Below are 25,253 nucleotides of genomic sequence, written 5' to 3'. Positions count from 1 at the left end.
TATTCCTTTACCTTAACTCATTCACTGCCATTGACGGGTATAGAAGCCCAAAAGAACCGTTGCTGCCAGTGAATGAGTTTAACGCTTGGAATATTTTTCCAAGTTTAGTCGTGTGGTGTCCTTCAGGGTGGATTGGGAGGAAAAAAGAACCGCCATTTTTTTTTTTTTTAGGATCAAGTAAAACGATATCTGACTTGCACTCCTGTTAATCCTGAATGTTGCCTTTTCACAAATAATGTATTAGCTTTTCACAGAATTCAATCAACGAAAGAGACAGTTAACTACGCCATCAGGGAAAAAAATACAATAAAAATCACCATACAACACATTTCTGAACTGAAATTATGGTCGAAAAAATAATCGGTTACGTTATTTGCAGATTTACGTATGCATTACAGATCACGCACATTGCCTGCTCGCCATAATGGACAATTCTCACTGTATTATACATATTAGTCAATTATTCTCATGACGCATGGATTTGATCGGAGCAAAATATTTTAATTACTTTTTGGTTCAATTGGCTACAAATTAGTCAACAACAGAGCTGAAGGTGAATCCTCCATTCAGCAAATTGTCAAGTTCCCACTAGATTGTTCACAGCTATTTGCAAATATTTTCTTCCACCCACATTCTACATTCTTCTTTCCTCTAAAAGTCAGAGAATTGAGCGTTTTCTCATCTGAATGAAGGTGACCTGACAATTCATGACAACTGAATAATATGGAACTGCCAGCATTCACTCTCGACAGCAGCACAATCGGCTCCAAAAGTACTTTCGTGCTCCATTTAATTCAGCCTTCCGTACACATAATTCAACTTCACACGTCTTGTTAAAAAGTCTGCTCATGTCATTAAACTGACATGGACTACATTTTCTTGGAAACAAGATGGCAACTTACAGGGAGATAGGTCCACCAATTTAAACATGGCGTCCCTCAAGGCTTGGCGTTTGGTCCCCTTCTGTTCATAATCACGTTTCCCGCATTAAAAGCTACGATGAATCACATTCACAGCTAATGATGAATAACAAACAAAACGTTGTTGTCCTGCCTTTCGATTCAATGAAACCGGCCCAATGATATCACATGTTTAATGAATTGATATCACACGTTAATTTAAAGACTCCACTGGGTGGAAAAGCAGGCCAAAACGCTGACATTAGCATCGAGTTGCGGCATGACACTAGAACGCGCCTCCTGAAACATACCGGCATGACCTTGAATTGTACCCCCCCCAATTAACGTGACTTACCAAATACTCGTTCATCATTTATGTTCTTGATGCAGAACCAGAGACCTGCCGGGAACGTGCACACTAGAATGTGAAGGTCGAAGAAGAAGGAGACCCATGTTGTCGGCTGGTGCTCAGACACCGATGCGATGATGGGGATGTGGATCTTGGCATAGCTAAGGGGAAAAGTTGTAAGGACAGACATGAGCATTTTGACAAATTGTGTAATAAATTATCCGGAATAATAAGGTGGAAAGATCCATTACATTGACAGGATCTTTGCAATGAAACATTTGGATATATCACCATTCGCCACAGATGAGTTATGATCTTTCTTTGCTCTTTCTTTGTGTTTTATGCTTTGTTCATTTATTATAGCCTTTTATCATACAACTTGAAATATTTCCCTCTGAAGTTTTTCGTCATTACGATGGGGGGGGGGGGGGAAATAAAAATAACAGATAGAGCCACAAAAAGAATTTGTATCATCCTCCGAAGGAAAAAAGTCATACACAGAATTCAGTCACAAAGCAAATAGGGGGATGAAGTGATTGTCACACGCGTGCCGTTATGTGGGGTAAGAAAGATTTCTGTCGTAGAGTTTGACAGGGGTCTCAAAGACTAGAGATAAAATGTCTGGGCTGCATCAAGCATTGCACAAAAACACAGGATCCAAATATTTTGAAGAAATAAATATAATGTACCGGTACAACTAATCCAATTTTTGACATTTTTATTAACTCACAGTCGAAATAAAAGTAAATAAATTAAAAAAAAAAAAAAGGGGGATCTTTGACGTCTTTAGCCGTCAATGGTAGTGAATGAGTTAATGACAGATCAGAACATTTATTCTTCAGAACGTCCCGGTTAAATAATGACATATGTTGTCTTGAACTTGGCAACTTCATTCAGGACACAAACAATGCAACGGGCCGCAAATGCCCCCCAGGCAGACAGTTTGAGAACCCTGCTCTATTACATGGTATCGTGAAGTTTTCTCCTAAAGAACATGAGCATAATTAAGTTCCCCACAACTTCTTACCCAGTATCCCAGAGTGAGTAGAAACGCCCGCTCCACGGAGCAATGTATCCTAAAGATAGGAGAAAAAAAAAATTCAATTTAAAAACAAAAACTACACAAAAATCTTTTTGATCTTCAGGTGGTCAAATAAGTCAATCCAAGTACAACACAATTTTATTCATATAGTACATTTCACAACAGAGATGACTAATTAGGACTGCTTGATATAATGGCTAATTCAATATGGATATCGCAAATTTATGGATTTGTATGCTTTTATCTGAATTTTACCAGTCAGACGCAAACTTAAATATGCATCACCATCCAATAGTTGGTTACAAATCAACAATGCAAGTCTCCCTCTATGCCATAAAACATTTGGACTGTCATTCAATACTTCTCATCTTTTGTAAAGCGGAAATATTTAACGACCTCTACTGGATATCATTATAACGTACAAGTGGCCAAGTTGTTGCCGCTGGTCATGTTAGCACATCGCAGCTGACGCAAGGCGAGAGGCAGCATACACGCTGAGCAGATCAGTGACTCGCAGGGCTGACACCAGAGATTACGCTAGCCTTTTATTTGGAGTGCCAATTTGGCTGGCGGCTTCCTTGTCGTCCCTCTGGCCAAATATGACTTCTACCGGCTATAGTTTGTACTTTGGCTCAATCGTAACATTTACGCTGTGAGGCCAAAAGTCCGTCCGCTCTCCAGGAGCCGAAAACACAATGCCTACCATTTTTAGGTAGGATTATTGGTCTGCATGTAGGCATGATAAGATTTATGCGGGCAGACGAAAAATGCACTTTTTAATTATGTGTACCAAAATAAACACTCTGATTTGCCAGCCCAAACGTCAACAAAAACCAAATGTCCTGATTGCAAGAATGCGTCAATAGTAATATTCTGACAACTTCATTACTGGAATTCTCTTATTTATAAACGTAAAAGGAACCGTTTAAGCTGCAAATTAGACACAAGGCATTTCGTATGTGCATACATATTTGAAGCTTTGATCTGGAATACATTACTGCGCTGAATAGTTGCTTGGGGGGGCTCTCATAGTCGTCCGCGTGCACAGACAACACCCATACAAGACAACACAAACGAGCTCAGCCGCATATTTTAAAATGCAATGATTCCCATTTTTTTTTAACTGTGACTCATTTGCTTCCATCTAGAACTCTGGTGGTTGCGTTATCGCTTTGAAACAGATGGAAATGTTTTATACTACAACCATTTAAAACAACCCAAAGACTACACTTTTTTTTTTTTTTTAAATCACGTCAAAGATAGTTTGGAGTCCAAAAAATTCACAACATGCCTCGGAACACGCAGGAAAAAGTTTCAATGGAATAAAATGGTGTTGAAAAGCCACACACAATCTAGATAGAAAAAAATACACACCCTCCCTATAACTGGCCCTAGTACAACAATTGATTTTCAGCCCACTGACATAAACTCCCCTTTAATGATGATCTACAAAAGGATCCAATGTGTTTTATGGCTACTCTTTGAGTGGTTGTAAATCGATTGGGGACTGTGATTTGAGGTGAAGTGATCCGCAAAGAGAAATCAACTAATTCGTCCAAATGGAATGACATGTAATTTCACACTAAACAAAACAAAAAAAAAAAAAAAACACCATCAGCAGCCAAAATTACAGCTTTGAAATACTCATGAAAACCTAAATGAAATCAATAAACAGCAAAGGAAGCACGAAATGTTGGTGGATCAGCTCGCCATAAAACCACAGCAGAGCTGAATATCAATAATCATGACTATTAATAAAATATGAACCAGGAAGAGAATCTCACAACTACTGGTTGAAGACAAAAAATACAAAAGCACTGAACGCGGGCCGAGCTTCCATGTCTCGAGTTAAAAAGTAATCTCTTAGTTCACCTATAGTGCAGATTTTTTTTTGCTATTGCTTTTTTGCATGAATAGTATCACTCGATCAAGTCATTTCTAACATTTCATACTAAAAAAATAAAATTCAATCCGGACTTGATTCCAAGGTGTACTATCCAATATTTACATTTCATATTGTCTGAAGGGAGTGGCATCCTGTGCAAACCATCGTGCCATCATTCCAGCCTCGCACTGTAAATTGTGCTAAGCAAACAAAGCATGACCCATATTGAGAGCAATCAGCAAGACTTCTATATCCACAGACGTCAGCTTCGTGAATTGGAATTTTTTTTTTTTCCCCCTCCATCCTTTTGTCATGCCACCACAAAAGGATACCGCTGATACAAAGTGGAAAAATATGATGACAACAAAATAAAAAAAAAAAGCAAAAAAGGAATTTATTGTGACATACAGGTAGCTAAAAATATCTTAAAATATGTCAACAATAACAATGCCAGGACAGCATAGCCTAGAAAATGTGCTGAATACTACTTACGTGAAGCAACAACTTGAAAACGGTTCACTTTGGTCTACACACACGACAGCAAAGTCACTTGCCTGCTCGGTAAGTTAAGACTTTAGTATTGCAGTTAAAAATGTATCATATACACGACTGCATAAAGCACTTTAGTGTGGCATGAAGCACAAAACATATTAGAGGCAAAATCTATCTGATGAACGTATCCCAGATCACTTTATTGACCTATTTGGGAAGACGCTTATTAATCTAATCTGCCATGGTGCTCATCCACAAACGAGCCTTTGCATCTAAACAGAGGAAATTAAGGGACGTATCGTGAAAATCTAATTAACAGATTAATTTGATTAGAAATTAGACTAATTCATAAGGACTAATATTATAAGATTGGTCGCACAATTCTTTGTCTTTACAGTACAATTTAATACTGACAGATTAAATGTTTTGAGTGCATAGGGATCACGGAAGATAGCAAAAATTAAAATAGGGCTATTGAGTGCATAGTGATCACGGAAGATAGCAAAAATAAAAATAGGGCTATTGAGTGCATAGTGATCACGGAAGATAGCAAAAATAAAAATAGAGCTATTGAGTGCATAGGGATCACGGAAGATAGCAAAAATTAAAATAGGGCTATTGAGTGCATAGTGATCACGGAAGATAGCAAAAATAAAAATAGGGCTAATAGCCTGACAAGTAAAAGTGAGAGCACGACATATCAAGCGGTACACGTTCACCCCGTGAGAGGACATTACAAACATACCTGTGTATGTGAGATAAATCACAGTGAGGAAGACCACGCCAGCGGCGAGAGAAACACCGAGGAAGAAGAGTGTCTGGAATTCTTGTCTGGTCAGTCTGTCTCTCAAGTACTGCAGGAAGGCATACGCTTGGAGTAGTGCAAATACACCTGAAAGCAAAAAAATATATAAATAACTAAAGGCAACCAGACAGCTTTCAAATGTTTTTTGTTTGAAAATCTGTTTGCCATTCATGGTCCCTTCAGTTGCTGTGAATATCTTCCTCATAATCTTCTTTTAGTTATTCACTGTGCTGAGCACTTCAATCTGCCCATTTGTGACATCTGGTGAATTTGATGTGAAAGAAATTAAGCAGCTCTTTCCAGCATACTTGACAAACCGCATCACCCGTTCTTCTGTGTGCCTTGCACCACACGCTACAGGACCCCCCCCCCCCCCCCTTTTCCCCAGTGAAGCCTCTGAATGTTTCTTGGAGAGCAGCCATGATGCTAAAATTCTATCCCACCTTCCCGCATGCCTCGGGGGGCGCACCATCCCAACAAATCCATGGCTCTGTCACTCGGCTATCGTCTCCCATGGTGCTTCCTAAATGCTACCACCAGATGTTCTGAGCAGCTGTTACCCAGGCAATATAAAATATACTTGCTCTCTGAGAGCAAGCAGGAAGAGGAAGCCAAAAACACAGTAGCAGATATTTCTGGCATTTCATCTTTTTTTTTTTTTTTAAAACACCTTTTAGGACACCGTTTGTGTGCCAAGTAAGAAATCATTTTTTCCCCTTGAGCCTTAACATGCATTGATTTACACAACAAATGTCCCTTTTGTCAAAAGCTACATGATTCTTACTTTATTAACTTTTTTAAATGCGCAAAAAACAAAACAAAGAGAAAAGATAAAATCAAACTGATTCAGTAGCATTACGCCTCTTTCAAATCAACACCATCGTTAAATCTTCTAGGTAGGCCATTAAAGGAGAGGAGGTAGAAGATTAGATCAGGACCATTAATCGGATATTTATAATGCTATGGCGTACACAAATATGCTCCCAGTGTAAAAGTCGCTGAGAGGACTTAACACCGAGAAGACTATCATTTTTTTAGTTATATACATTTGACATGAGAGATGATTGACAATTTGAGAACCTTTCGCGACTTTAGTTATACATTTTAAAAAGAGCATTTTCGGCAAAGAGGGTATTTATCTTGAACTCATTTTATATCAAAAGACAAAATGTAATAGTAACTCTGCCCTGATGTTTTATTAAAATTCCGTAATATTCCTTTGCTGGAGAGATACAAAAAACTGCAACGTTTCTTAAAATATTGCTCGTCGCTTGCCAACATTTTATATGTCGACAAGTCCGCCATCTTACATGCTGTAGTTTATTTGATTTTTATTGTGATATGCGATCATCTCATTGGTCGGACTAATACCCCTAGTGAACCATTTTTTTTTTAAATACACATACAAACTAAAAGACAGAATTTTCTGCCAGCAAATGAGAGTGTCAAATCAGTCGCATCAGACTTACCAGCAGCAGCCATATGCTCACTGGTCCTGATTGGCTGGAAGCCGACAAACGGAATCTGCATTGATAGGACAAGCCCAACAATGTAGAATGTGCTGTAAGCTGTAGAGAGATAAGACGAGAAAAAAAATTGAGACCACAAGCTCGAACTCTCAAAGGGGACAACACCTGCATAATTATTTGCTTTTTTTTCCCAGCAATGGTTTAACTACAAGTTGAAGGATTGGGCTGAGTCAAGGGATCAGTTCCTCAAGTTGTATACCTCCAACGGTAAACCTGAAGGTTTCACGATCACAAAAAATATCCGTCAATAAAACAAATTGGAACAGGTGGTTGAATTTATATGAGCTGCATTAAATTTGAATCTTGAGCATCTGTTGGAAGGTTCTATAGGAGGAGCAGATTTCTTTTTGCATTCATTTCGATTCAGATTTCAATCTAATTGCAAACAAGTCAGTCCCCTCCAATCCTATTACGCCAAACGTGTGCACCATACCGATGTAGACTCTTCGGCTGTAACGTTGCATCAGCAGCAGCACGAACACATGGAGGGGAATCAGGTTGATTATAAACACGTAGCCTCCCCATGCCGATACCTGGAAGAGACAATTACTCATCCGTGAGATTTAAGAGGGCAATTTTTTATTTTTTACTCCTTTAAAAAGGCTCGATAGAAATAAGATTAATAATCTAGGGTATAATCGAGAAACTCACATCCACCTCTCAGTAAAGTAAGAAGGGACGACCGGTGAAACATTGGCGAGGTAGCATCAACAATGTCTGGCAATTCTAAGCCTGCTTTTTGGCCTCATTTCGAGTCGGCCCAAAACTTGTCAGGGCTTTGTTCGATATGCTGCGTACGGTCGGGAACAAAAAACATTTGGCATTTCCCCTGAGTCCCAGGCCCCTCCAAAAAAAAGAAAAAAAGAAAAAACCCTCCCTCATGCCACCAATTCCCTGCGACTGCTCTAAGAAGCATAAATATTTTTTTTTAACACGTCTACTATAAGCACCGACAAATAATTTCTTGTCAGCATTAGCATTCCGGTAAGCTATAACTACTTTATTTAATTTTTTCCCATTATTATTATTTTTTAAATATTGTTTATGTATTAATTTTTTTATTTTTTAGCTGTTGGCAACAGCCGGAAAGTCATATTGCATCTATAGAATAGAAATGACAAAAGCGTACAGTGCAAGTTGGAGCTAATTTTGCCAACATGATTATGGGGAGAGGTTCCAATATATGATAGCAATAAAATGCATAACTTAGTGTTTTGGTAATGCGTGCAGAATGTCACTTTTGATAGTCTGTGCCAATATAAACCAAAAAAGAAAGAGGGCATAAGCCATGTATTTGAGTATACGGAGTAAATAATTCACATTCATTAATTTGGGGTTAGTAAACACTACTTTCTGCAACGATCTTATATCAGTTTTCTAATCAAATCAGCCCTTTAAAATCGTTATTAAATCCAATTGTGAGTTATCTGGCGAGTCGCACCCGAGTGTCCACTCAAAACACTCTTCGCCCGAAAAAGATGGTTGTAAAAGCCAACAGTGTGGCCTAGAGCCAATTGTCAAAGGGCAACAGCACAGGGCAAGAATCAGAGCGCGGCTGCAACAAAGTCTTTTAGCTCAATTCGTGCTCGGAATATCACACTGTGCTCATCTGCTGACCGCAGGGCTATGCGGAAGACGATACAGCCAAGATGACATGTAGTGGAAAAAGTGGTTTGCAGTTTGTTATTTTTTGGTAGCCTTCAAATTTTTTTTCCCCAATGCATGCTTTTTCTTCATTGTACAATGTCTGCACGCTTATGTGTTCAGTCTGCGCGGACTTAAGAGTGGGTGATAATGGTTTTGGAATTTTCTCTATAGTTAATTTTTTAGTTAATTTGAATTCATTTTCAGTGCAATTTTCTAAGTTTATTAGGTTTAATTGAAAAAAAAAAATGCTTAGTTTTAGTATTAGTTTTTATTTTATTTTATGTATTTCTTGTGCGTTAAACTTGCATAAAGAATTTGTAAGGTAGATTTTCAGCTTGAATTCATGTTGACAAATATTAAACCCGATTGTACTCTGCTAGTTTTTATATAGTTATTTTTACATACGTGGAAAAAAAGAGAGTTGCAACCTAGTGTTGCGTTTTGGGCTGAGTTTAGAGACAAAAGCCATTTAGCCGCAAGCATGGCTGTTGCCTATGAATGACGTCATCTGGTGGTGCTTTTTTTTTTTTTTTTTTTTTTTTTTTTTTTAATCGGCTAATGCTAGATGACGTCATTTCTACATGAAGGACGGTCGAGGCTTCTTCCGGCTAAAATCCGTGCTGTAATACCAAATATATAATTTAAAATTAAGACCAAATAACCCATTAATTAAATTGCCAGTCTTATTTTGCATTAAATATTTGGTGTTTTATTTAGTTAAAAATATTTTTAGTTTATTACCTAAAATAACCTTGGTCGAGACATGAGTGTGAAATCGTCTATGCCCACGCGATTGTGAAATGACATCCTGATTGGAGGACGCCTTATGGTATTGAGACCTTTGCTCATTTTCGGCAAATGAAAGCCATTGAAATTAAGGGGCTATGTTGTCCGCAGAGAAACTTCATTTTACGAAGAATGATCAAAACGGCAAGAAAAGCAGAGAAGCTGATCATTTTGCAGTGGTCTCTAATTGTTTCCAGCGCTGGATAAATGAATGAGAACAACACAGCGGCTGATGCGAACAGTTGAAACACTCAATTGGGCAAAGTGCTATGTTGCTCCCCGATGATAGTGCGTAGTGACTGTTTAGACAGAGGGATAATGAAAATACATTGCTTGAGGAATGAGCAGTAGCGATTCATGCAGAATGCCTCTCCTCCTCCCTCGCACAACCGACTGGAAAAAGTACAATGTTGCACAGCAACTAGCGGGGCTCGCGTAGCTCCCGTCCATCAGGGATGCCTGCTGCTTTGATCTTTTTCCTCATCTTGCCCTTTTCATCGCCTTTTCTCAGATGAGGCTGAGGATCTCTTTCCATCTTTATGCATTTCTCTCTCACTTGTCACGTTCAATTACACAACATGTTAAACGCAAACCATTGGCCACGTGTCAAACATGGGTTGGCGGGATTGTTAAAAAAAAAAAAAAAAAAAAAAAAAAAAAAGACATTGCAATGTTTGATGCTGTGCTTTTGCCTCATGACCAAAAGCTGTTGTTGCCATGGCGACTGCATCAACAACAGTAGGAGGGCTGCAGATAAAGTACACAGACTTATTACCAAATCACAGACAGCATGATTGAGACACACAAATCATAAAAATTTCACACACGGTTGTCTTGCATTTATATTGTCTCATGAATACGCCGGCTATGTCCAAAGTTGAAGAACAGTTTCAATTGATTCTGTCACATTCATCTTTCAATCAGTCCATCTATCAAAACAGCCCCTCTTGGATGCTGTGATCCAATATGATTGATGAAGCTGTAATTTGTTTCGTCGAAGGCCTATCTTGCCGCGAGCCAGAAAAATGCTGCCAGAGACTCTTTCTACCGGGAAGTAGCAAAAATGCGCACAAGCCCCCTCTCTTAGAAATACGCATACAATTTGTAACGGCGGGAAAAGGGCATGGAATAATCCCTTTATCGCTTCCCTTGCCAGACCTTTGGCGAGTTAAGTAGCATTTGTTCATTAACGGAGGAAATTTCTCTTCTCCTCTCCACATTGAGCTTCTCAATACCTTATTCAATTCCGCAAACAAATTATTAAGTGGTATCTCAAGTCGTACAATTTATATAAAAAAAAATAAAAAGAAAATTGCATATTAAATTTGCAATAGTGAGGGAAAAATAAAACTGCAATTAGATTTTATTTATTTAATTTTTTTTTTACATCTTCCAGGCCAACTGTAAACCTCATGCTAGCATACACTTTTACAACAGAATACCGACATTACCTGCAAAGTTTTAGTGACAGTTTGACGAATAAACAAATTATTTCAATTTACGTAAAAATGCACAAAACCTTGAAATAACACTATGAGACAAACATAAAAAAAATGTCTTTAACCTTACAGGTTAAATTCTATGATTTTAAACGTTTTTATTAGAGTTGTCCTGATCCAATCGTGATAAAAAGACATTTATTTTTTTTTAATCAAAACACAATTAGGATGCCTTTTTTTTTCTCTACATAATTGCCAAGGTATCAAGACCAAGAGACTGTATCAGCAAAAATAAATGACAGACTTGATTGCAGAAAAATGTGAATGGGTTTTGATGGATGTCTTGAAAGTTTCCCTTGAATGTGTATTCATGAAAACGGAAAAAGAAAACCTGGACAACAGTTTGTTGATGAATGCCAAAGACACTGACACTGTGGCATCGTGCTGCACATTACAATCAAGAGAATCCTAAATCTTTGTTTGGGTGAAGAACTTAAAAAAAAGAAAAGAAATGATAGGGACAACCTGTCTGATCTACCTCAAATTCACTGAACTTAAAATCATCTTTTATTTAACCGTTCACTAGACTCTCTGCAAATACTAAACCCGACGCACAGTTTGTGACCGTGTTCGGTTGCACAAACCGCAGCAGTAGCCATCGGATAAAACAAATACCAGAAGTAGCCATGGGGTGAAACTTATCAAAATGTCAGCAGGGTAATATTTGTGTGGAGCAATACTTACCATATAAAAATAACAGAGACAACAGCCAATAGTCCAAAACACAGAGCCCGTCTTCACAGATTTCACCTGGGAAAGACGTTGAAATAGATTAGAAGTGAGTGTGCCACGTACGGCGCACTGAATGGATTTTAAATATGAAAAAAAAAAAAGGTACACTTCTATTGCCTGCCGATTCATATTCTACAGCTCATTCAGGTCGCGGATGAGCTAGAGCGTCATGGAACCAAATTCGGGCGACAGGTAGGGTACGACTGTGACGACAATTATGTTGTCAAGTACGGCGAAAAAAAGTTGGTCTCATCCAGAAAAATGAAACTTAATCACAATGAATTAGTGTCTCATGCTGTACGAGTGATGTTATCAAAGGTGAACCTATTTAATTGCCGTCAATTGCCGTCAAGAAATTTGACAAACGCGCTTCTGCTTTCATGGTGGCAAGAAAAAGAGGAACATCTTGCTGACTGATGAAGCTTTGCAGAGAAAACATAGTAAAAGCGATACATAACTGTTCACAATAGCCAACAGCAACAGAATTTGTAGGGGAATTGCAAAGACTTATTCTAATATTGGAAGAAAGGGGCATAATTGCATGAAAACGACACAGATACTACACTCATTCCTTTATCACACATAATACATAAAAATCCCAGAAACTCCTTGAGGCAAAAGCAGGCGTACGATTAGGAGAATCTGCTTCAGCAAAAGCTCGCCTTTGGTATTGTATGCTCTTCCAAAAGGTCATGTTATTGTCAGGCTCTGCATTACCTGGCGGCCACGTGGTCAGCGGAAGAAAGCCTCCATGCCTTTTAAGATATCTGATCTATAATTCATCATCTGAGGCCGAACAACATAAAACGGGGCCCCCTTTCGGGCTACGTTTTCAGAAACTCAACAAAAGGACTGCGAAAATCCTCTTCGGGGATTGCACGTTGCTATAAGGGCACATTATTAAGTCAAGACAAGACAATACGCACATGTGGCTGGGAGGCAATTGGGTAAGATTAACAGATGGATTGAATGCCTTTTTTTTTTTTTTGTAACTGGCCTAAAGTGGTTTATTTTCATTTAATTTTTTTCATATAATGGCGATAGAAACACACATTTGAAATGAACCAATTAGTCATACATACCCAGAGATAGTATGTGAACTGCAGGGCAAAGATGGCAATGCCCTCATTGTCGAAGGAGCCGGCGACCGAGCGGGAGATGTAGCCGGGGACGATGGCAATGAAGCAGGCCGCCAGCAGCCCGGCACCCTGGTTCCACAGCTCCCGCGTCAGCAAAAACGTGGAGATAGCCGTGAGCCCGCTGAACACCGGCGCCAGAAAGACGCACACGTCTCGAATGTGCACCGTGATGTGGAGCAAGTTGAGCACATAGTGGATGAGGCCTGCGGTCACCATTAATCCGGGATAGACCTGCGTAGATGGACACAAATGATAAAATAAACATTTCAACGATGGTAGATTACATGATGAAATTAAAAAAACTAAAACTAATTGCAACCACTCCAATAAAGCGAAAATAATGAGAGCAATGTGATGGGGATTTGGGTGACCTTGTGCAGGAAATAGAATACACACATATATATTGTTGGAGAACATAATAAGCATGTCCGGTTTCCATGTAAATAAAAGTCCGAATTTTCAGCCTTTGAAAATGTGAAGTGCTTTGACAGAGTCCCATTTTGCACCGCATGGTCGCGGCTCACCTTGACGCCAATTCACTCACCGTTGCCGCCTTTCACGGCTACTAAAAGGTATTATTAGTTCAACTACTTAGTCAGCCGCACCAATGCATCTTTTAAGGACACATGGCTGGAAAGGACAAAAAATAAAAATAAACATCTGCCAATGCTGATGTTCCCCGATAGTGTGTCAATTCTGGACACTGCAGAATTAGCCGTTTTGCTGCAGCCATTCGTTTTCTTGATGAACTTAGCCCAAGCGTGAATCGGAAGTATCCTTAGCCCAGCCAACAATCAGAAATTAAAGCCTTGTTCTCTCAGGTTCGTTACTTGCACTGTTCCGGATGACGCATTCAATGCAGCATGTATTTTTGCCTTTCTCATAGTATTTATTTTAAGTAGGATGCTTTTATATTGATTCTGTGGTTAAATAAAATAAACATAAAAAACGGGGATTTTATTCAGGGGGGGGGGACATCCAGTATATAGCAGCCGAGTTCATTTTAACTCAAGCATGAGTAGCTACAGTACTGTGCAATCAAGTAATTATATATAGCCTGTCTAACAAAATATCAGACAAAAGCTGTATTGAATTGAGACAGAAATTCACAAAGAGACGAGAAAGAAAGTAATTAGCGTCCATCTGTATGGAAAGGGTTACAAAACCATTCCTGAAGCTATTAGACTCTAGCAAACCACATTGAGACTGTGGCCTACTGAAATTCCCACAAGAGTTGACGACTCATAGGGCGGTCACAAAGCAACCATAGAGCTATATTTAAAAAAAGAAATAAAAAAAAAAACAAGAAATAAAAAAAAACCTGGTGAGCATAGATGGCCCAAATGTACGTATGATCTTACCCGTACGGGATATCAATAAGCAACGATAAATGTCTAAACAATGACAATTTATTTCTCCAAAACCTAAAAACAAATATTGGGCAACAAGAAAAACTGTTTGCGACCAATAAAACTCTCGGCGAACATCTTTGCAAACTCGAACAAACCCCCATTTGCTACATATGCCGTTCAGTGAGATACAAGCTTTACTTTTTTACTTTTACTTTTCATTATTCGCCAATGCTTTAATCACTAATTGAAGTGGTTCTGTATTGCAGGGAAATTCGCAACGCTTGTGCAAAGAATGCAAATACATTATTTATCAACATGTCTAAGTTAGCATTAAGCAGCTTTCTCATTTCAAAAACAAAATGGACCAAACAGAAGCTTTTACCGAAGATGTTCTTGTGTCACTGTCCTGAGGGTAACATGGTTTGGTTTAGAGCGTCTATTGTGCTCTTTTGGGACCGCCGCATTAAAAGGAACACTTCTTTCTTATCTGTAGTATGAGGAGAAAGCATATCTGGCAGGTCACCTGAGCGGAATGCATTCTGGGTGGCGGGGAAATGGAAATAAGCTGGACTGGTCTCGAAAGAAAGTCCAATTGTGGCGTTACCTGATAAAGGCCCATCTATTTGCTAAATGGCCGAACCACCTGAGTGCGTGGAGGCTTAATGTTATCATACAAAATTCATGAGAACAGGCTGACTCTAAATAATAAGTCAAATTAAATTTAAAAAAAAAAAGCTTGCAACAAGGCTGGGACTAGGTCAGGGATGGCAGCATTGTCAGGATGTGAAAGGAATGGGAAAATGCTGTGGCAACACTGCGGGAATGCCGATGAAAGATTAAAATGCTACCAGTTAGAAAGAGATGGACAAAAAAAATTATTATACATGAGAAAGTAATGGGTTGAAGGTGAAAATATCAGGGCTTAATGGTGCCTGAATGCACTTTCACGTTTAATATACAAAAGTGGTCTGATTAGTAGACAAAAAAAATTCTGCCATGTGATGGATTTTAAATGCTCCATTTAGCTTTTAACAAAGGTGTTTCTTCATTTATTGTTGCATACATGTCTTTGCAGATTTAAAAAAATAAATAAATAAAAAAAATCTCAATTATTTTAGTAATAATCACGATTAATCCAAATGATTTTTTTTTATACAAAACGAAAAAAAAAATGTACAAATGGAAACAATATTCAAACTAATTTATTTCCTCATCAAAAAAAAAATCTAAATTCAAGTACAGCTTCGTTGTACTCAAATAAAAAAAAAAAAAACTAAGAAAAAAACACCGGTGCATTGGAGTTCACTTGCAAATTGCAAATACACAATTTTAATAGACTTAATAGACACACTATAGTATTAGGCACAGTAAAATGTGAACAAGGTTATATAAAATTAAATATACTGTTTATAATCATTTTTTACTTTTCAGCCAATTTTGCAATCATTGAGTGTAATAATCATAATTGAATTTCCATTAATAGCATAGCCCTTGACCAAATCCTTTACAAAAATGATAACACTTGGTCAATAGAAATATTTTTAATCAGAGATGGCTTTGTGTGTCATTCAATATACTTTTGAAAAAATTTAAACTTATTTTCCTAGGGCATCAGCTTTTGAGATATTTTTATTTTTCAAATCGCTTTTCCGCTGCATAGTGCCAAGGCAGCTGCACTCACCTCAGCTTGGGGCATTGTTGGGAGTAAAATTGGCATTTGGAAACCAGCACTGTTTGCATACACGTCATGTCAAAAAGGTAATAATATAGCATGGAGAAAAAAAAAAAAAAAAAAAAAGAGTCCGTCCGTCTAACAGACGCAGTTTCATAGTGATGGAGCGACGCAGAAAGCGAGAACGCAAAAAATGAATCAAAGTGAGCGCACGCGTAACCAAATTGTTCCAGTAATTTCCAACCCTATGTCATTATATGATTCATGTTCATCCTGTGACTGAATCACAGATCACGCAATTGAATTGATATTATAATCTATGCACTGGAAGACAACCTGCACATGCACGATGACAAGCTCGGCTTGTCATCTATCACTTAACAGCCTCTGACGATAATTCCATGTGACAGATGAAGGCTGAACACAAGCTTTAGTATTCCTTGCCGCGCTTTGCGTTTTCCGGAACACAATATTCAAACATTACCCGTCACTTTTAAAGCATCTGCCCTTTACCATCAGCGCCAGTAGGCGTTTGCGACCATAATGGCAAATGCAAGCCATTCGCAGCAAATCAAAACGCTTTTCTGCCGCAACGGTGCAGGGGGATTTTGTAATGAGCTCAGAATTCACTGTTCACATGACAAAGAGACAGAAGGAAGATGAGCAAAATGAAAACCAGCTAGGCACGAGTGGGCCAAATTTAAAAGCCAAAGCATTGCTCGTGTTTTTTTTGTGCAGACTAATGGGGAGGTCGAAGGCGACGCCGGCAGGCAGGACAAGGCGTGTTGCACCTTGCACAGATCATCACCCACCAAATTAGGTTATTTGTGAAGCACTTCTACTATGAGATCGCGTTGAAATGATTCAGTATGTTCAGCAGGATGTAAATATGTCACGGCTAATGTCATTTTTGCGACACAAACTCTGGAGGACTATTGACAAAACTGGTCAGACAAAAACACAGGGGTGGAAACAACAAAGATTTCAATTTTGTGGCGACGCTCAAATATTACTTTGATGCCGTACGCGACTTTGACTGGCAGGCAAGGCTGGGCAATTAACGAGCCAAAAAAAAAACCAACAACAAAAAAAAAAAAACACAACGGTCCCTGCAATGCATGTTCAAAGGCCGCTGCTTCAAAGGGACCGATGCCACCAATTTACCAATGTTGAAAACAAAAGACGCGCATTAGATTAGAGAAACGTTGCCATGGTGCATGACTTGGGAAAAACTCAGAACTCCTTCCATTAGGAAACAAATCAGTATGGCAAAAAAGGAGCCTCATGGAAGACAAATGGAGTCAAATTCATCACTCAAGACATTTGTACAAACTCATTCATTGCCATTGACGGATATAGAAGTCATTCGTTATATATTTACAATTTTTACAACTTGCTGATTGATGCATTTCAATGCACGTGAAATAAACGTGTTCTTTACCAACACCCCGATTGTGCCAAGGAGGAACTTACTGTGCCACCAACAATCCGGCCCAGCGGGTACCACGCTCTTTCATCAAACCAGTTAAGAAACTCATAGAAACCATTGGTTGTGAGATGATGTGTTGATCTGTAGTTGAACCTAAAAGAGAAACACACACACACAAAAAAAGAGAAAGCTTGAGTGCGAGCCTATAATAAAACAACATTTTCTATCTTTGTCACAGCTGGCCAATTTGCTATAGTCAGGTGACAGAGCAAAAACACTTCTGGGGGGGGTCTCATGTCAAGGGAATAAAAAGAAGGTGATTACAATCGTTACAAATGTATACCAAGCAGGAGGACATAATATGCAGATTTTCAATCCAAATTCAACAGATTCCTTAAAGGGGACGTCAACCCAAAAATTTTCTTAACCAGATTTTGTTCTATGCAGGTCAACTTGTCGAGGCACGACATTCTGATTAATGTCGCGTTCGCGGATTATGAGTTAAGCAGCAAAATCCACGTTTTTAACTAGCTCGGGGAAGGTGGTCATTTTGTCACTTCTGTTGGCTTCAGGTCCAATAATGGCTCAGCATCAGAAAACAGGTGAGCCGTGATTGGTCGTTAGCTAAGCCTTAGGCAACAGTGATGACATTTTAAGCCGACAGAAGTGACCAAAATGGCCGCCTGAGATGTACAAAAAACGGCTGGATTTTGTTGATGAGCTCATATTTCACAAACACGATACTAATCAGAATGCCATGTTTACACTAGTGAAGGTGCATAAAACATTTTATTGCAAAGAATATTTTGGGGTCGACTTCCCCTTTAAAGTGGACATGCGAGTCACTGTGTGATTAAAATTCTAATTTTTAAGATTAAAAGTCACAAAATATTCCAAAATGTTTTTATTAATAATTTATTTATTTTTTACTTTTTTTTTTAAACAGCTTATAATTTCTAACTAGACCCAAGTATGTTCCATCATTCTTAGTAGTCTTCTGTGTTCTGGTGGTTTTATCGAAGATAAAGATTTTGCAGTTATCCTCGATGAAAACAGAAAAGCAAAGCGTAGCGATCAATCAAACGAGGGACTCCACGGAAACAAATGATCTTACTCAACCACCATTTCATTGATTACTTGTTTACTGTTGAGACAAAGCACAACTAAGATCAATTGTCCACTGATCAAATACTAGATAAATCCCTTTTCAGTAGACTTGGCTCAAAAAGCAAATACGATTTTTCGACCATTTATAATTTCCCATGATATTGTTGTCAAGGTTACAAAAGATGAGTATTGTGGCTGCGTCTTGCACTGTTATGTACCTGCTTTTGCTTTGTTTTTTGGAGCACATATGTGATGTGGTTGCCATGCAGTGGGAAGAAGCGAGGTTGAATAAATTAAAATAAGACCGTGTCCAACTTTTTAACAAAACACCACCATTATTTCTGCGTACATGTGCCTCAAAGCTTCTTAGATTGCTCATTGCCTCACCATCTGATGCAAAGGCATTCAAAAAGTAGCAAAACACATGACGGCTATCTATTTATGTCATCCGCCTACATTAGCAAGAAGCAGGATTCAAATAGTTTCTCTTTTGAGATGCAATCAGCGTTCCCACATTGCATAAGTCTCGAAACTAAATAGAATGTAAACCAAACGGCAGTTCCGGTTCACGCAGAAAGTGGCTCCCTTAATTCACGCAAAGCCTCACGGGGCCAGGGAATAAGATGGCTATGTATCTAAATGCAATAAAAGAATTAAAAAAAAAAAAAAACACTAAATGGGTGCAGCAGGAGGTTATAAATATCGGATAAATACAGCAGAGTAAAATCTTATCTCTAAGGAATTTTTTAAATTAAAAAAAATAAATGAAAAAATTATATATTTTTTTTTAAAATGAAAAAATAAAATTAAAATAAAAAATAATTTGGAAAATTGCTGGGAAATAAAGAAGCCCGATTTCTGAGCACTGTGAATGTGAAGTGAACCCTATTAAAATTCCGTACGCCGTCGACTATTTGAGGGGCACATCCTTAATCCTATTACACGACGCATAGGCATCCATAATCACACAGGACAACTCCAAAGAGGCCGTCGGCTAAAATCCGCCTTGTGAATATGCCTGATCGACAGAATTCATTTGCTACAGCCGTTTAAGCGACAGCCACTAAACTACACAAACAACAGATGGATTAAGAATATATACTAAATCGTGTCAATAACTGCTGGTTGGCACAAACCCGCAATTTGGGTCTACACAATATTCGCAGGAGATAAGGGCAGAGGCCTGCTGGTAATCGTTAAAATCGTCATTTGCAACCCCCACATGTTTTTGGACTACCTGTATTCATCAATCCATAAATATTCCACAAACTATCCCAAAACATTTTAATCTCAGTTCAAATCAATTATTATTACCCTAAGAAATATTTGATTTTAAAAGGGCATATTTTGCCCTAGAGAAATGCAAACACGACGATTAAATTCTAAATGTGTTTCAAGTCACATTGTGACTTTCTTTGAAGGGAAAATTTGTGGCCAACTCCCATCAAAAGTAGGGAATTAAATGCGAAGACCTAAATAGAACAAATGAGAATTTCAAACCGGTGGCGTATGAATCAAAGGAAATGGATTTTGGAGGAGTTGCTTTTATCCTCCCGAAAAAATAAACAATTGTTACCATCATGAAAAAAATAGAATAAAGGCACAAGGGGGGGAACCGAGCACAAGACAACGGCACTAAATCACACAGAATCTGACAAAACAATTTTGGTGGGTGGCGATTTTTTTTTTCATATTGCAAATACAAACACCAAGGGCAAACAGAAGCAGATAAACGCCTCGTCAAAACATTCGCACAATAACTTATCACCATGTGTCAGTCTTCATGACCGTGCTTGCAAAGAACCAAACATTTATTCACCTGCCGCAGGAAAGCAAAAAAAAAAACTTTTTTCCCCCCGACATAAATCGTAAATACAAAACATCTCCCAGAAATGATTAGGCTATTAAAGGAGGATGATAAAGAAAAATTCAGCAGTGGACACTAAAAGCTGTCGGACAGATAATTGATGTGTAAAAAAGTGGTTATTGTTCTTGCGTTGCTCATAACGGCTGACGCTGACATCGTCGCAACCACTCAGCGAACTCAATCATTAAGACGATATAGCTACATCGAGAGACTCGCCGTTTAGTATCGGTAATCTTCAGGGAGCGATAATTAACTGGACCACAGTGGCTACTTCCATTATCGTTATCGCCTTAAGATATGCTGCCCCTGGTGTTTCATCTACGCCAATATAATAAACTAATTCAATTGAGGGTCTGTCCGATTAATCGGTCTTCAAAACATAAGCCAAAAAATGTTTAACGATTGTTTTTACCTTTATGCACTATTTACAGCAATTACACTTTGCATTGAACGCGATACCATAGCCTTGTCTCCTTACCTTAAAAAAAAATAAAAAATATATTGAAATTGGTTGATCATTAAAAACATTTTGTTTATGAGCAATGCTTAAGTGAGCAATGTTATTTTATGCATTACATATTTTTTAAATTAATCAGACAATCGGTATTTTCTTTCTGCCAAAAATCATTAGCCTAATTTTTATTTATTTATTTTTTTAAATGACACAGTGGAAAGACCAGTTGCGTTAACACCAGTATATCGCAAAACACTTTAGTCCAAAAAAAAAGAGGCCAAGAATGTGATTGCTTCAATACAATAATTCAGTTAAAAGACCAGTTTTATTTCACTGTACTACCATGAATTGATATATGCATGCAAATTTATTCCAAAAAAAAAAAAAGTACACCATCACCCAATTTAGCTATGATTTAATGTAAGGAATTTCCAAGACCCCCCCCCCCTTCCAAAAAAAATTACATCATATTACGGTAAACGCAAAACATGCTCAGTCAGTTGTTTTTAATTTATTTTAATTTTTTTTGTAAAAGTTAGAAAGGAACAGAGACAAGAAATGCGGTCCCACTGCACGAAACCCCCAAGCAGAGCTCGTTTGATGTCGCAGCCATTATCCACGTAATTTAATGAGCAACCAAGCAGAATACAGATAATTCCAAAGGGGGGTTTCCTGTCTTTGTAAAACACAAAGTTACACTATTATAACTGTGACTCTGCATGCATAATTTAGTGGAGGGAAAAAGGACACTGAAGTGTCTAGTAGGTGGTAGGGGCCAAATTCCTGGGCTAAATCAAGCATTGGATTTTCTTCCAATTATATCATCCCGGTTATGGGGGGGGGGGTTCACACTTAAGGGCTGCGGTGGCAAGGATGAAGGAACGCTCGTGGCTAAACGGATGATACTAAATTGGATGCTCCGCTCCTCATCAGGCAGAGGAAACCCGAATTAATCTTAGCGCCCAGAGAATTTAGTGTTGCTGTGACAGAAAGCGTACAGTCTAGATTTTTTTTTAAAGCTCCTGAGTCACAGTGGTTCAATTTAATATAAATTCTCCACGCATCTTAAAAACTAGCAGAGTTATGGTGACTTGACCCAATTTGTAAACATAATGCAAAAAAACTAAACAAAAAAGACACTCCCCTCCAAAAATGTTGGAACAATTAGACAATACCTATACTTGCTTTACTGTACTTTTTGATTGGTGGGCCACAATGGGTTCTAAAATTTGACAGAGCAGGAGCTGACGGAGTCTTTTGGTAACCTCACCGCATCATAGGAAAAAAAAAAAAATCATTTAATTTGAAATGAAAATGAACAAAAGCATAACAAAATATCTGTCTTTGACACAGCACAATATTTAGAAAATAAAACACTAACCATGTTTATTCATTTAATTTTTTTCAAATTCGGCGGGCCGGATCATAACGTTTAGTGGGCCGCATGTGGCCCCCGGGCCGTTGTTTGCCCACACCTGCTTTAGATTTAATGTCAAAATAAAAACTAAACTATAGTACTTAAACCAAAGTTTTGAAACTTTGATTTAAGTTATGTATTTATTAGGGACCGATTATGGCCCTTCAAACATCTACACCATAACCTTAAATGTAATGAATTTTGTTCGGCAGGGCATTCGATGGATCTGTCATTAAAAAAAAAAAAAGGAATTCTTAATTTTTACACGCAATGTTTATGACAGCAGTACAAGTTGTGCATAGGAAAAATGTTTATGCCTCACAGTATTTTAATAAATCCTCCGATTAACTCATTTACTGCCATTGACTGCTAAAGACGTCAAAGATCCTTTTTTTTTTTTTTAACTTTGCTGTCAGTGAAGGAGTTAATCGTAATCTGTATTTGTTTTATTTGCCCCAAATCAACATATTTCATCTTGGGGTGAGGGCTCACTTCATTCGTTATAAGTGGAAAGGGCGCTTAGCGCTCCTCGAGCCGGCCGTCCGGGTTCGATCCCAAAATTGAGTAACATCGCACAGCCAATGCGACTTGTGAATGAAATCCCACTTCCGTTCGAAAATGAATGTTTATACGAAAAGCAGACTGGTTTAGCTTTTGTGTTTAATCAAAATACAGCATCAATTTCTACTCACAAGCTTAAGATAAAAATCCAAATAAATTCAAACTCAATCAGCTGTAAAACCAAAATTTCCGATGATGAAAAATGCAAATCATGCACTTCCAGATAATGATGGCGTGAAATGCACTGCGATAACATCTTCATAGAAATTGGGCTTAGGGCAAAATGAACACAAAAGGCAATGATGACCTCATACGGCTCACTCTCCACCATACTTGATGGATTAGAGAGTTTGAATGACTAACCCTCCGCTTGGCGCTTAAATCTACAAATCTCAGAGTGGGAAGCACATCCAACGGCTTATTGCAGGGAGTCAAGAGATGTGTGAGAGTGCTTCATTCGTAGCCAAATTCAGCTTTTGTCTCGCCGCCCCAATCTTGGCTTGCGTTTGCCGTTAGTGCATGACATTGAACTGAAAAGAAATACTGTCCATTTTTCGGGGGCTCGACCAATGCATGTCGTAGCTGATTTTTCAAAATCAATGACCAGAGTTTTGGTCAAAATTGTCAACAAAAAGAATTTGTCATGAAATCATGATACGTTACTATATTAACGTTACATTGCTAAGGTTGCTCTAAAATGAAGTTATGCTAACCTAGCATAGCGTTAGCAAATAGCTGACAAGCTCAATAATGGCAGGTCTCACAGTAGTGTACAAAATGTTTGAGTTCAAAGAACGACCTTTCATAACGCCGTCAGCTGCGTGTCAAGGCACCTTTAAAGAAGAGCGACATGAATCAGCAATACTAAAAACGGACAATACTGTCTTCAACCGTTGTGACGTCATTGCATTTTTTTTTTTTCTTGGTCAGAAAACAATATGGCATAACAGTGTCGCAACTGTGCGTACATCGTAAAGTATAAAATGCAACTGTCAAGAGTGACATTTTGACATTTGAACGTTTTAGAATGACTGGACCTGACAGGCGACTGTGGTTTTTAATTTTGGTAATAATGTGGAGGGACATTAGAGTAACAGTCCCTGTTATTTAATTATTTTCAACCTTAATAGTCAATATATGCCTTTTTTTTTTCTTTAAACACAGCTTTGGGCTGCTGAGCAGCTGGGCACTAGCCCAGCCAACTTGCGGTAAGAAACACACAACACCCTGGACTGATTGCCAGTCAATCACAAGGTGATTATGGTTGCAGCATCCACTGAGAATTGAGGCAGTGCCAGCTGCATGGAGCCCAGCTGAGTGAACCGCTACACTACCATCTTGTAAATGCCTTGTCAGTTTCATTTTCACTCTAGCGCACTTCGACTTCTGAACGCTTCTTCATCCTGCCCCGCTCATGCAGGTCAAAGTTTCGGAGGGCCGGGATGGGATGATTGCAAGGGAGAAAGCGACAGATGACTCCACACTTTGGGGCGTCTGATTGAACTGCAGCCCAGAGTGACAATCGTCGGGGGATCGCCCCGACGATTTCTCTCGCAAGTCACTGAAGCAAACACACACGGCGTGAATGAAGTTACAAGATGTTAAGGCGATACTTTTTAAAAAGAGAAATGCTTTGTGAAGTGAAATAAGGGATTTGTTTCTAAATACATTATGAATGTAAAGGGCTGCAAACAACGGTTTAAATAATCGATTAATCCGGGGCTTCTCAATTATTTCATGTTATGCCCCCGCTAGCAAGAAGAAAAAAATTCGCACACCCAACCCACCACCCACTCTCCGCCGAAACTTTAAATAGCATTTTCGTTGCAAAAGAAACCTACACCGTAGAGTTAATACTCGCTGCGCACAATAGGCAATGAGAGCGCCACTGCCAACTACTGGAGTGGATGTGCAATTACACTTGTCGTACGTCGGAAAATAGCATGTTCCCCAGGGTCACATGCACCCCTCAAGGGGGGGCCCGCCCCACTATTTGAGAAGCACTGGATTAATCTAGCAATTACTTTGTCAATTAATACATTAATCGGATTACTAAAGTTGTATTGTATTGTATCTGTAAAGAAATCGTGTTTCAATTTCCATGCCTTTTTAAAAAATAGGGCATTTTAAATTGACAAAGAAATTGCACAATTTTAGTTGAGTAACATAAATGTAGTTTTGTTATTAATTGCACTGGACTCTAGGCACTTACACTGACTAATTAATAATGGGTTCTTCAAGAGGAATATTCCCACCAAGTTAACGATCCATTAAAAGATTTGAGCTATCATGACGAGCCAGCCAAGTTTACACTAATAGCATTTGAAGAATCTGGCCCAATTTTTATATTGTGGTAGATGACCTCCGTGAATACTAATAACACATATTGTTGGTTTCACGCTGAGGTTTCAAGTAGTGATGAATCCACTCAGCTCAAGTACACAAGAGAGCAATTAAAACGGACGACGCCAACCGCTGAAATAATACCGCGTTTTAATGAGCTTCTGCATGTCAGTCACCATTGACACGCAGTTCATTTTAATAACACATACCATATAACAATATAGCTGTATTTTCCAATGAACATTTT

General features: G+C 38.5%; 1 protein-coding gene across 1 annotated transcript in view; it reads right to left on the bottom strand.

The window, feature by feature from the left end:
- The window catches only part of stt3b (STT3 oligosaccharyltransferase complex catalytic subunit B), a 39,719-nt gene that overhangs the window by 8,480 nt on the left and 5,986 nt on the right, over nt 1-25,253 (bottom strand). The window contains exons 2-9 of the mRNA XM_088318596.1: nt 17,302-17,410; nt 12,748-13,035; nt 11,618-11,683; nt 7,435-7,534; nt 6,942-7,040; nt 5,413-5,559; nt 2,276-2,324; nt 1,255-1,409 (exon numbers count right to left, since the gene is read on the bottom strand). Coding sequence (XP_088174722.1) covers nt 1,255-1,409; nt 2,276-2,324; nt 5,413-5,559; nt 6,942-7,040; nt 7,435-7,534; nt 11,618-11,683; nt 12,748-13,035; nt 17,302-17,410 — 1,013 coding nt within the window. The remainder of the gene's footprint in view (nt 1-1,254; nt 1,410-2,275; nt 2,325-5,412; nt 5,560-6,941; nt 7,041-7,434; nt 7,535-11,617; nt 11,684-12,747; nt 13,036-17,301; nt 17,411-25,253) is intronic.

The sequence above is a fragment of the Idiotropiscis lumnitzeri genome, chromosome 16, assembly GCF_059441095.1.
Source record: "Idiotropiscis lumnitzeri isolate Australia: NSW breed Sydney's pygmy pipehorse chromosome 16, RoL_Ilum_1.0, whole genome shotgun sequence".
NCBI lineage: Eukaryota > Metazoa > Chordata > Actinopteri > Syngnathiformes > Syngnathidae > Idiotropiscis > Idiotropiscis lumnitzeri.
The sequence above is the reverse complement of the archived record's forward strand: the minus strand, read 5'-3'. Positions and strand labels throughout refer to the sequence as shown.